At 29.4% G+C, this 13,405-nt stretch overlaps 2 protein-coding genes across 2 annotated transcripts in view; both read left to right on the forward strand.

Moving 5' to 3' along the window:
- Positions 1 to 2,888: 2,888 nt before the first annotated feature.
- LOC136082926 (uncharacterized) lies at positions 2,889 to 4,331 on the forward strand. Its single transcript, XM_065802340.1, has one exon. The coding sequence runs from the start codon at positions 2,889 to 2,891 to the stop codon at positions 4,329 to 4,331; it is 1,443 nt and encodes a 480-aa protein (XP_065658412.1).
- A 1,908-nt stretch (positions 4,332 to 6,239) lies between these two features.
- The window catches only part of LOC100197916 (ubiquitin carboxyl-terminal hydrolase 22), a 90,255-nt gene continuing 83,089 nt past the window's right edge, over positions 6,240 to 13,405 (forward strand). The window contains exon 1 of the mRNA XM_065802284.1: positions 6,240 to 6,466. Within this exon, the coding sequence (XP_065658356.1) occupies positions 6,356 to 6,466 (111 nt within the window). The 5' untranslated portion in view covers positions 6,240 to 6,355. The remainder of the gene's footprint in view (positions 6,467 to 13,405) is intronic.

Below are 13,405 nucleotides of genomic sequence, written 5' to 3' on the forward strand. Positions count from 1 at the left end.
AGGGTTTATACCTTATTTTCTAAACTGACCACCATCTGACCATATATTTATATGACCATATATAATATATATATATATGACCATATATATATATGACCATATATAAACTGACCATATATATATATATATATATATATATATATATATATATATATATATATATATATATATATATATATATATATATATATATATATATATATATATATATATATATATATGAATATATATATATGTATATATATATATACTTTGTCATTAATTTGGTAGCCATTTGTTATATTTTATGATATAAAAAACATGGATTTTTTAACATGGAGTCATGTTAAACATTACTATTTTGTAGCCATGTGCCACAGGCTAAATATCATAGCTTTGTAGCTAGCTACAAAATATCTACAAATTTATAGCTGGTTGATAGCTACATATCAAAATTTTTTAGACAGTGATTTTATCACGATATGAAATTTTAATAATATATGCAATGCTTTATCCTCAAACATTAATTTTAAACCTTATAATACAAACTGGTTAAACTGAAATAGATTTTTTGCAGCCTCTCACTTTAGATTGTCTCTTACTACCATGTAGTTTTTGTGCTAACTGTCCTAAAAACTGAATGCTACCACCATCCAAAGCAAAAAAGACGAAGAATGCATTGAAGACAGTTACACAAATTGGTAAAAAGACAAGGTTACAAATTGTCTACAGAATATATTGATCAAACAGTCTTTGTATGCAACGTATACAGAGTTTTAAAAAATACTACCTCAACTTCAGATTCACCATTTAATTAAACGTCATCAAGCGTCTGTTTATCGCCACCAAATAGATGATATTATAGATGGGGAACTAATAATACAATTTGATTTTAGTTAAAACTATAGCTGTGTTCATCAAGAACAAGTTCAAAGTGCTTGTTGGAGACAATCTTAAATAACAATCTTCACTATTGTTGTTTATGGTAAAGATTTGAAAAATATGGTTGCTTATTTAACAGATAAAAATATACACAGTAAAACATGCGTCAGTATTTTCCTTGAATTAACTGTGTAATAATAGCTGATCGTTATGAAACTTTATTATTATGTTTATAAAATTCTTGTCATAATATTATTAAAGTTAATTGATGTAATTTATTAGTCAAGTCATAAGCTATTTTTGTATATAATTACGCCCTCGAGAATTTTTGTTTCTGTATAAAAGTTGTTAATAGAATTTAATAAAAAGAGTCAAAAAGTAAAACAAATTTGTCGTATTAACAAGCTATTTCGGCAGTATGGCATCTATGGCGAAAATGATTGGAAAATTTGATGGATCTGGAGATGTTGTAGTGTGGCTGAAAAAGATCAAACTGGCGGGAGAATTGCAAATTCCGTCATTCCAAATTCCATCATACCGTTGTTTCTTGAAGGCAGTGCGTTCGCATTATATGAGCAACTTGGGGAGAGCCAAAAAACCGCCGATGCGGACATTGAAAAAACTCTACTAGATGCATTTGCAGTCGATGGTTTTCAAGCTTACGAGCAGTTCAGAGATCGGAGATGGAATGACGGTGAATCTTTTGATATGTATTTGGCCAGTTTACTTCAACTTATGTGTTAGGCCAACATTGAAAGCGAAGAATTATTGCTAAGAGCGTTCATAACTGGATTGCCGGGTGAAATTTCAAAGCAGCTACGAGCACAAGTGAAAATATTTGGGATCAGGTTACAGGATGCATTAAACCATGCACGAGTACTCATGACGGAAAAACAAAAGAAGAGTATGTTTCAACAACAATCTCTGGTTTCTATATACATGTTAAAAAACCATCCGCCACTGATTTTAACTGCGACAAGTGTGGCAAGCCTGGACATGTTGCCCGAACCTGTTTTTCGAAGAAACAAATTGTTAGCGATGGAATAAAATGCTTTAGATGTGAAGAATCTGGACACATTGCAAGATTTTGTTCATTTTATCAGGGAAACTCAAATGGGGAATAGCCAGTGCCAGCTGTTTCCCTAAACAATTAACGGCGCCTCCAATATGCACTGCACAGGTGAACACCTTTGCAGGCAAAGCACTGGTTAACAGCGGATGTACCTGAACTATTATTTCAAACAACATGGCTCAGAAAGCCGGTGTTCGTATCAGAAGAAATGAACTAATGGTGTTGGCTGTTAATAGAGAATTTGTGAAAACGGAGGGAGAAGCTACAGTAACATTGATTATTGAAGGAAAAAAACTCAAAACATCAGTAATGATTCTGAAAAGTGTTGTCAACGGTATTGATGCTATTATTGCTATGTATGTCATTAATCGCTATGGAGGAGTGCATTTGTACAATGGAAAATTTGAATTTGGTTTTAATTCAATTCATGCAGAGAAACAGGCTCTTGGTTTAAAGGACAAGGATTTTACCACTTTGTACCATCAAAATGCTTATTTTGATGGTACAAAGTGGACTGCTAAATATAAATGGAAACAAGATTAACCACAACTGAGAAATTCTGTCGCGCAGTACAAGGTAAAACCCCAGTTGTTACATCAATTTAATGACGAGATGGGCTTATGGGTAAAAAATGGCTGGTTGAAACCATGCAACAAAGAAGAAAAAAGTACAAAAAGGATTGTCCCGTTAATGGCTGTTGAGCAGGAAAATAAAGGAAAGATACTGACCTGGACTTTCGCGAATTGAATCAGTATGTTAATTTACATAATGCTTCAAGTGACGCATGTGATGAAAAAGTTAGAAAATGGAGAACTGTTGGTGACAAATTTGCAACGCTTGATCTTGGATGCGCCAATATGCAAATACACATTGATCCGAGTTTGTGGGAGCATCAGAAGGTAGTCTACAAAATCTTACACGTCTTGGTTTTGGGTTAAATTCTGCCCCAAAAATAATGTCTTCAGTCTTAGGCAGTGTGTTGAATCTCAATGCAGGTATTAGTGAAGAAACTGACCACTACATTGACGACATAATTGTTAATTTGGAAAAGACATCAGTTGAAAAGGTTGTAAATCATTTAGCGTGTTATGGATTGGTAACAAAAGAGCCGATGCAATTTGATACTGCACGAGTGTTGGGTTTGCAACTGTTTAGAAATGAAAAAAAGGAGCTTTGTTGGAAACGTGGAAACATCATTCCAAAGTCACAAGATATCAAAACTGAAAAAAGAACACGACAAAAACTTTTTTCAATGTGTGGACACTTATTAGGTCACTATCCTGTTGGAGGGTGGCTTAGAATTGCCTGCAGTTTTATCAAATGTCATAGTCAAGGAAATGCTTCAGATGATCTAATCGGAGATCAAGCTCAGTCATGGTTGATCGAAATATTTCACCGATTAGAAGTTTGTGATTCTGTGAGAGGGAGATGGAATGCTAAAGGGATTCAAAATGGAGCAACATTGTGGTGTGATGCTAGCAGCATGACAATAGGGGTTGCTATAGAATACGATGGCGTAATAATTGAGGATGCAGCCTGGCTTCGAAGTATAAATGATGTTATGCATATTAATATTGTTGAATTAGATGCTGTGGTGCGTGGTGGGATAAACCTAGCTGCTAACTGGGATATAAAAAATTTGTCAGTATTCACTGATTCAGTAACAGTTCATGGATGGCTAAAAAGTATGCTGACTGAAAGTCATAGGATTCGATCAAATGCATTATCAGAAATGCTTATTAAAAGAAGACTTTCTCTATTGCAGGACTTAATAAAAGAGTATAATATAAACATCACGTTAAAATGGGTTCCGTACTCCAAAAACAAAGCCGACGTGTTGATAAGAGTTCCAAAGACTTGGTTAAATGAGCTTTCACGAAGAAATACTAAAGAGCTATGTGGAGTAAGTATTGCTGAAGAAATTTGTAATTGTCACTCAAAGCATCATTTTGGCGTTAATCGGACAATGTTTACAGTGCAACGAAGACTTCCGCACGTAATAAGAAAAGATGTTGAAGAATGTGTTCGCAAATGTTGTCAATGTAATTCAATTGATCCAGCGCCAATAAAATGGGAAAACGGAGTGCTACATGTACCAGACACATGGTATCGAATTGCTTATGATGTGACTCACTTTAAAGGGTCGCCATATTTAACAATGATTGACTGTGGACCAAGTCGGTTTGCAATTTGGAGAAAGTTGCCTCGCGAAGATACCAAAAATGTAGTAAGTAAATTGGAATCCGTATTTAGGGAGCATGGCCCACCGCAAGAGTTGTTGATGGATAATGGAGCGGTGTTTATATCTAGTGAATTTTCAAACATGGGAAAAATGGTGTGTAAAAAAGGAGTACAGATGTGCATATGGACCATCAGGAAATGGGATTGTGGAGCGTAACCACCGCACAGTAAAACGAACAGCTACGAGGGCACAAATATGTCCGTTAGTCGCGGTATTTTGGTACAATGTAACACCAACGGTGGGAACAAACGAGGAATCTGCACCTGCTTCTCAAAAAATAAGTACTTTTGGCGTCTACCAATTCAAGAGGAGAAAAACATTGAAACTCAGGAAAGATCACGACAAGTTATGAAAACTTATAGAATTGGAGAAAAAGTTTATATTCGCCCCGCTGATGCAAAGTGCACTTCAGTTTGGAAAATTGGTACTGTAGCTGACATACTCACAAACACAAATATTGAAATTGATGGTTTACCAAGACATGTGCGAGACGTGAGAATAGCTCCTGCCTCAAATTCTTCAAACGCTTCAAGTAAAGTTGTTATCAGTGAAGAGGTTGACAGTGATGAAAGTGATTTAGAAGATTTAGGCATTTTTACTGCACGAGAGGAAAGAACAGAAGAGACAGTTGACGCTGAGGAGGAAGCTGACGGCAGAGAAATCGTCGATAATTTATTACCAGCGATCAGACGATCAACCAGAGAAAGGAGAAAGCCGACATATTTAAATGACTATGTTACTTAAGAACTTCAGTTCTTGGGGTGATGTGATAATAGCTGATCGTTATAAAACTTTATTGTTACGTTTATAAAATTCTTGTCATAATATTATTAAAGTTAATTGATGTAATTTATTAGTCAAGTCATAAGCTATTTTTGTATATAACTAAAATAAAAGTTGTAAATAGAATTTAATAAAAAGAGTCAAAAATAAAAGTAAAACAAAGTTGTCGTATTAACATTAACTTTAAAGGTAATTTGCTTAAACAGTTTAATTTTTATATCTTTTAATTCTATCTTTTAGAGATGCAAAACATTTGATATATATATATTTTTGAAGGCATACGCAATTAGTTCAATTATACACGAAGTAACATTTTGAAGTGATGGTCCATCTTCTCAATTTAAAAACCGCTTTATGGTAAAATTCTTAAAATATTGTCAAGTGACTTTTGAAATTATAACTTTCGAATGGAATTTTTTTGCTACAGTCAACAGAAAAGGAGCCATTGATGGGGTAAGAGAAAATTTTAAAAGAATAGCATGGCAAAAGGTTAAAGCAAGACAAGTTATGATTCAAAATACGTGACATTTTATGAAGCTATATATGCATATATATGCAAAGATTAGACGGTAAATTTAATATATTTGATTGAAGATGAAATTGATCAACCTTATAGTCAGCCAAGCGATACTTTACTACTAGCAGAAAAGATTGAAGATATACGACTTTATCATTATTAAAAAGAATAAAATTATTAGCATGAAAAAAATATCACCACTATCAGAAGAATAAAACAGCAAACAAAAAATATTTATTAAGTATATTGTAATGTTATCTTATGTAATGTTATCTTATAGTACAATATTTTGTCACGACCCTGATGTCACGACCGTAACTTATTGCTAGCTACCATTTTATGTAAAACATAAAATGGTAGTTAATATAACATCCTCTTAAAAATGATTTAAAAAATTATATTTTTAATTTGTTGAAAGTTTTCTACAAAAAACAAAAATTACTTAAACAAGTTCTGTTTCTGTTTTTGTAGCTGTCACGGCCGCGACTGATTTTTATTTTGATATAGCGATGCAACTATAGCATAAAATTTATTGTAAATTTTTTCAGATAGTAATACGTGACCAAACGTACACATTACCAAAATAAAAAGGTTTGTTAAGTTCCTTGTTTATATTTTCACCTTTTGCAGTAGAAATGTCGCGACCGTGACTATATGGAAGGACTCATCTACAAATACTAACTTTTTTTGCTGAAAGCAAAAAAGTAAAACGATATAGATTACAGGCGTGACGTCATCGTGCAAACTCTAAATCAACTTTTGTCGAAAAGCTATTGTTCAATCCTTCATCAGGACAGCTTAATACAATAACAAACCCATTAAAATATTAGATATATAACACGAGGAGATATTTTGAAAAACTTTATAGATTTTAATAAAAATGACCTGTTTACATTTGAAAAATTTTAAAGAAAATGAAGGAATCGTAACTTTTCGTACGATTTTCTCAAACTTTGTTGTTTGTTTTTCTAAAGATGCTCAAATTAGAAAGGTTTGTTGTATTGTATATTTAATATATATATATATATATATATATATATATATATATATATATATATATATATATATATATATATATATATATGTATATATATATATATATATATATATATATATATATATATGTATATATATATATATATATATATATATATATATATATATCATAAAATATAATATATAATATAATGTAACATGATATAATATAGTATAATATAATATAACATAATATAATGTAATACAAAATGATATAGTATAATAATTTGCAACGAGAAAAATAAGATAAAAATTAAGTTTTTTCATAAAGTATGTCTAGCATGAGCAGATGCCTGTTTGGCAACCATAAACTTATGTTTACGCTTTTTGAATCAATCACTTGCAATGGTAGATTATTTTATAAGAATACAATTATTTTTGTAAGGTAGTTCTATCTCGCTTGGTTTCTTATAAACTGCTTTGACAATTTTGATTTAGAACCTTCGAACATTGCTTGCAGGTCCTTGTGCTGATAGGGAATGTGATTGGGCATTGCTATGATACGAGTTAACTTCACTAAACTCTTTGACTGTTTTAAAATATTGTATCAAGTTCTTTCTTTTCCTTCTTGTTTCCAAAGTTTGCAGATGAGTTAGATAAATTTTGTAATCTAAATTTATTATTGCTGGTATAAGCTTGGTTGTTCTTTCCGCACATTTAGATTTATTTAGAGCCTTTGTACTTTTTTTAAAAAAAAAAAAAAAATTCAAAATAGATGCAAAATATTTAAATGAGTTCCGACAAGAAATATATACAAAAAAATAGATCATGTTCAAGTCGTAAATATTTGCTTAAGCATGCTTATGATTAAGCTTGCTAAGATTATATTTGCTTTTTTATGACATGTCCAATGAGGTATTTCCATTTTAGTTTATTGTAAAAAATTACACCATGGTTTTGCTCAGTTTTTTTTGTTTCAAGATTAAAAACAGCTCCAATATTGTCTTTCATAGTAAAAAAGCATTTATCAAAATTTTTGCTAAGTTTTTCATCAAGTTTTATAACTCTGCATTTCTCCATGTTGAAGGAAATATCCAATTTTTAATACAACAACTTTGTTTACTTTTATTTTAAACTCTGTTCTTTTCAAATTCTATTTATAACATTTATACATAAACAAAAATTCTCTAGGGTAAATATATACAAAAATAGCTTATGACTAACAGTAATAAATTACATCAATTAGCTTTAAATAATATTATGACAAAAATTGTCATAGGCATAACAATGCAATTTTATAACGATCAACTATTATCACACCCATAATTTGGACCATTCTATGAGGGCACCTAGGTCATTTTGAACTGATAGGCTATCATCTGCAAAAAGTTTACAAAATCTCTTGACTATCTCTGGCATATTATTTATGTTTACAAACAATATATAGATCGAAGAAACCATCCTATAGTTTTATGTATATATAACTATATATATATATATATATATATATATATATATATATATATATATATATATATATATATATATATATATATATATATATATATATATATATAGTTATATATTTATATATATATATATATATATATATATATATATATATATATATAGTTATATATATATATTTATATAATATATATATATATATATATATATAGTTATATATATATATATATATATATATATATATATATATATATATATATATAGTATATATATATATATATATATATATATATATATAGTTATATATATAGTTATATATATATATATATATATATATATATATATATATATATATATATATATATATATATATATATATATATATATATATACATATATATATATATATATATATATGTATATATATATATATATATATATATATATATGTATGTATATATATATATATATATATATATATATATATATATATATATATATATATATATATATATATAACTATATATAAATGCTATATATAAATTATTTAAAAAATTTTTTTTATTAACTTTAAATAATTCTTTTTTTTTAACTGTCAAGAAATTCACCCATAAACAATTGTCAATTGTCATTTAAAAGAAAATAACTAAATAGTGAGAAAGCAAAGATAAGACAATAATGTGCGTAATGAATGTTTTAAGAAATAAAAAAAATTGTATTGATATTTTTTTTAATAATAATATTGTTTAATTCAAAGATGTTTTATAAATAATTTATTAAGATAAAATTAATATGGTTTCAAATTAAATTTAATAACCATGCAGAACTTAAAAATGTTAAAAAGTTAAGTCTAAAATTGCTTGGCTTTATTACCTCTTACAAAGTTAAGGCTGAAGTAATTGCCAAAAACTTTTTTATTTATTTGTCTCTTAAATCTTATGACCATACTCTTCCTGGTTTTCCAGTTAATTAGGGTAATCTATAGTTAGACATTCAAATTACTCCAGCTTTCATTGCTAATGTCATATCTCAATTATTCCTTCTATGGCTTGTGGTCCAGACAGCATTCCTATCATTGTCTTACAAAAGTGTTCTTTAAAACTCTTTTTGATTCTCTCTAAAGTATTTAGTAAAGTGCTTCACTGAGTATTGTTTTTTTGCCTATTGGAATGTGGCATCTGTTATTCCAATTTTTAAAAATTCTGGAAAACATTCTGACCTCTCCAACTATCATCCAATCAGTCTTCTCTCTTTTATTTGCAAGGTCTTTGAGTCTTTATTCAATAAATTTCTAACATCCCATCCTGAGTAAACTAATTTACTGCCAGACAATCAATTCAGTTTTTGATCTTCTTGTTTTATAGCTTACTTGCTAACTGCTGTTACTAAAAGTTTTTATCATGCATTAGATGGAGGCGGCGAGGCAGTTGCAGTTGCTCTTGACATATCTAAAGTTTTACCATAAAGTTTATCTTCTTCTTAAGATTACTTTTGTGGTGTAGCTGGGAAAGCTTTTGAGATTTTCAAATCATTTCTTTCTAACCGCTTTATTAAAGTCATCCTTGAAGGGCGACGCTCTTCTTTATTTCCAGTAACTTCTTGGATACTTCAAGGTTTTATCCTTGGTTCTGTTTTATTTTTTATTTATATTAATTGTCTTCCTTACAACTATACATCTAAGTTGATCTATTTGCTGATGACTCAATTTTATACTCCTATTTGACAAAAAGTCTTCTCTTTTCGATTGCTTATAACAGGCACCCAATTTTGAATCTGATCTCACTCTGTAACAGATTGGGGCTTGCAGTGGCTTGTGAATTTCAACTCCAACAAAACTCTAATAAATGCAACCCTCTCACTGAGTCCTCTTCATTTCATCTTCTTAAATTATTGTTTACTACTGACCTATCATTGAAACTATATATGCAATCGATTGCTAAATTAGCATCTGCTTAGGTTCTCTTTATCATGCTTATTTTTATCTTTCTCTTGATTTTTCTTTATTCTCTACCAAAGAATGAAAAAACAAATTTCTTAATTGTCCCTGTATGGAATAATGTAGTCATATTTGGGCTGGTTCTTCTAATGATGCTTTTTCTCTTTCAGACAAGGTCCAAAAACGCATTGTAAGCATAGTTGTAACTGCTTTATCTGCTAAACTTGAGCTTCTCTCCCTGCATTGTAATGTTGCATCTCTTTCTTTTTTCTTCAAATACTATCATAGTGGCTGCTTAAAAGAGCTATTATCTATATTCCATCAACCAAAATCTAATTCCATCAATCAAAACTCATTCTTGTTTGACTGTTCAGTTTAATCCTTTAACTGTATCTGTCTCTGCATGTTTTAAAATTTTTTTATTATTTGTCTAGTTTTTTCCCCTGCTTTTTAACCCTTCGGAACTCTCTCCCACTTCATTTTTTCCTGACTCTTACAACTACAACTTTTGAAGTCTTCTGTCAACTTTTTCCTTGTCTTTAACTCTATTCTTTGTTTTCTAATAACTCCATTCCTAATAGTGATTGCTTGCAGCCTTGTTAGGAGTGAATTAGAACAAAAAAGTAATAAAATAAACAGAACATTTATTTGTTATATAAACAATTATATAGTCCTCAGAAGAAGGAAAATTAAGGTTGGCAATAAACTGACGACCTTAAACTGTTAGAGGTTGGCATCAGATTGGAAAAAAATTGACTCAAAGAGGTTACTGTATAAAATAGAAATGAGATAGACGATACTTTTTTAGGCTAGCAGTTACGTCTGCAATGTCAAATGCTGACCATAATTTCGAAGGCTGCATGTTAATATTAATTACCACAAGAATGAATTTTTCTAATTCTCTATCCATGTTAATAATTATTATTTTTTTATTACAAAAAGTTACAGAAAAAATCTGTCTAATGCTGATTTCATTTCTTGAGGTTTTATTAATAATGGTTATAAAAACATATTTGAATAGGCATCAATATAAATTTGTCATTTAACATGTATTTTTTTAAATGTATTTTAATTACAAATGTTAATCATTTCTATCTGTAGGAAAATGTCAAGTTTGTTTTCAAACTGTCTCAAGGATAGTGCATTATCTGGGAGAAAGTTTTTTTTATTGATTACTGTTGGTAAAGTAAAAAGGTTTTGACACGAAGTAAAGTATGAAATCTAGTTACAGATTTATTTATGGCTTTCAGAAAGATTGTTTAACAATATTTCCAAAACCTTTCCAAAAACTTGTCTTCAAGTAGAAGAGAGTTATATAATGATCCACTAAATATATAAATCCACTATACACTAAATATGGTCGAACCTCTGCACAGTGGGCCACAATTGACTAAAAATGGCAAAACTATTTATAGATTAAATATAGACATTAAACTCCATCAGGCATAGACATGGGTTTTATATGATACTTGTTTATAGGGGTTTTTAGGGGTGAGGATTTCAATTTTGAGCTCCATTTTAAGTTTGGAATGGTCATGACCACACAAGTGATCATTTTGAGGGTTGTCAATGGTGCTCATGGGATTTCTCAATGGTTTTTTAATTAGGCAGAACAGGTTGTATGTCTAAATATAGGTAATTGCGGTCAGGGAATTCAAATCTGGGCATAATCTGTCTGTAGAAGTGGTCATGACTGTTCAAATAGTCATTTCAGGGGTGGTCAATCGTGGTCCTGAGATGTCTTGATGTCTTTCATGGGAAATGTTGTATGTCTAAATATAGGTAATTGAGGTTGGAGAATTTAAATCTGGGTATATTTGGTCTCCAGGAGTGGTTATGATCACACAGTTAAGCGTGGTCATGGGTTATCAAGACGGTATTTTCTTTATTTTTCTTTATTTTATGTACTTAAATTTTTTGATATTGTAAATATAAAAAGTATAGCATTCAATAAAACTTTATTAAAATAACTTTTTTTTCATATATAAGAGTTTCGGTGATGACATACATCATACATTAGTACATCAAGAGCTCCTTTCCCTCCTCTGGTTGATTGGAGTCTTTGATTTTTCCCTGACTCCTTCTCATTCTGGACACTTTAATATCGAAGCTGCAAATCATTTTCATCATAAGATCATAGTTTTTTTGGGGCCTGGAGAATTTCATTTTGTAGTGCTCCCTGCTGTTTTGGTCTAAAACATTAACATTAGAGTGTATGAAATGACTATTTTTCACAAGTAATGTACAGTTTTTTCATTTTTTGGGCGTTATTTAAATGAACAAAACACATTTAAACCATTTATAGTACAATTTTTTAGATTAAAATGGCATTTTAGAAAAGTTATTTAGACATCATTAAAACTAAAGGAACTTGATGATGTAATTTTCTTGCTTTCAACACAATGAGAAATTGAAAATCCTTTTTTTTTTTGTAAACAAACTAATTTCTCTTTACTAAACTAAACTCTTCTTTTTACATAAATAAAAACTTTTTGCATACATAAATACAAATGATAAATCTTCTTTTCCATAAACCATCTTTTTACACATGTTCACATAAAATTGACATAATGCAACAATCCACAAAAATGTACATTTAAAAACCGCTTAAACATAACAAAAATATTTACTTATAAAAAACTATGAGACTAAAATTACCTAGTCATCATAGAATAGACCTTTTCATAAAGAAACTTCCCCGTATCAAATCAAGGCTTAGGTTGTACCGTTTGTGTAAAAAAAAATTGTTTCATTGTTTAAGCTCATCTGTTTGTCAGGCTTATCTGTTTCTTTAGCTTTATATGTTGTTTTAAAAAGAGAATGACATTATGTTTAAATATTTAAAAATTTTTTTTACAGGAAATAAGTTTTTTATTTTTTAAAGTATTCTAAAAACTTAGAATTAAAGGTAAAATATTTTGAATATGCAGTCAAAAATTTAATTTAACTGAAGACTTTAAAATAAACTTCAGTGAAGTTTACTTTTATTTATGAACTTTAGTAAATCTACACGACTGTTCATAATTATTCAAATGACATAAACTTTAAAAAAAAATTTTTTTTTTTAAACTTTATGTCATGCTATTTTTTATTTAACTATTTTTTATGTTTATTTTTACTCTATTAGATAATTTAAAAGTATTTTGATTAAATGCTTTGATAAAAATGATGAGAATAATAAAAATGCTAAAGTGGACATAAAAAATGGACCATCGATGACTGAAAACATGGACGGACATGTCAAAGTTTTGAATCTTTGGTTTCAAGATAAGATTGTTAACCTGAAATAATTATTGTTGAATGTATGATAAAATAGTGTGAAGTATCAACTGTAAAACATGGTGGATGTTGTGTTTAGGTGTGGGGCTGTTTTGGTTAGAATGCCAAGGTAGTAATGACAAAATTAGTTTACTTGTGCACTCAAAATATCATGCTGCACTGATTTAGCCTCCTCATTGACAAGATCTCTCTCTTATCGGATTTTTATGGGAGGAATTAAAAGTATGAAAAAATGTCAAAGAATAATGTCTAATGATGTCTAATGATGTCTAA

The sequence above is a fragment of the Hydra vulgaris genome, chromosome 08, assembly GCF_038396675.1.
Source record: "Hydra vulgaris chromosome 08, alternate assembly HydraT2T_AEP".
NCBI classification, from domain to species: domain Eukaryota; kingdom Metazoa; phylum Cnidaria; class Hydrozoa; order Anthoathecata; family Hydridae; genus Hydra; species Hydra vulgaris.

Excerpts from the sequence above, each read along its gene's own strand:
- LOC136082926 (XM_065802340.1), top strand. The coding sequence starts at position 2,889 with ATGTCTTCAGTCTTAGGCAGTGTGTTGAATCTCAATGCAGGTATTAGT.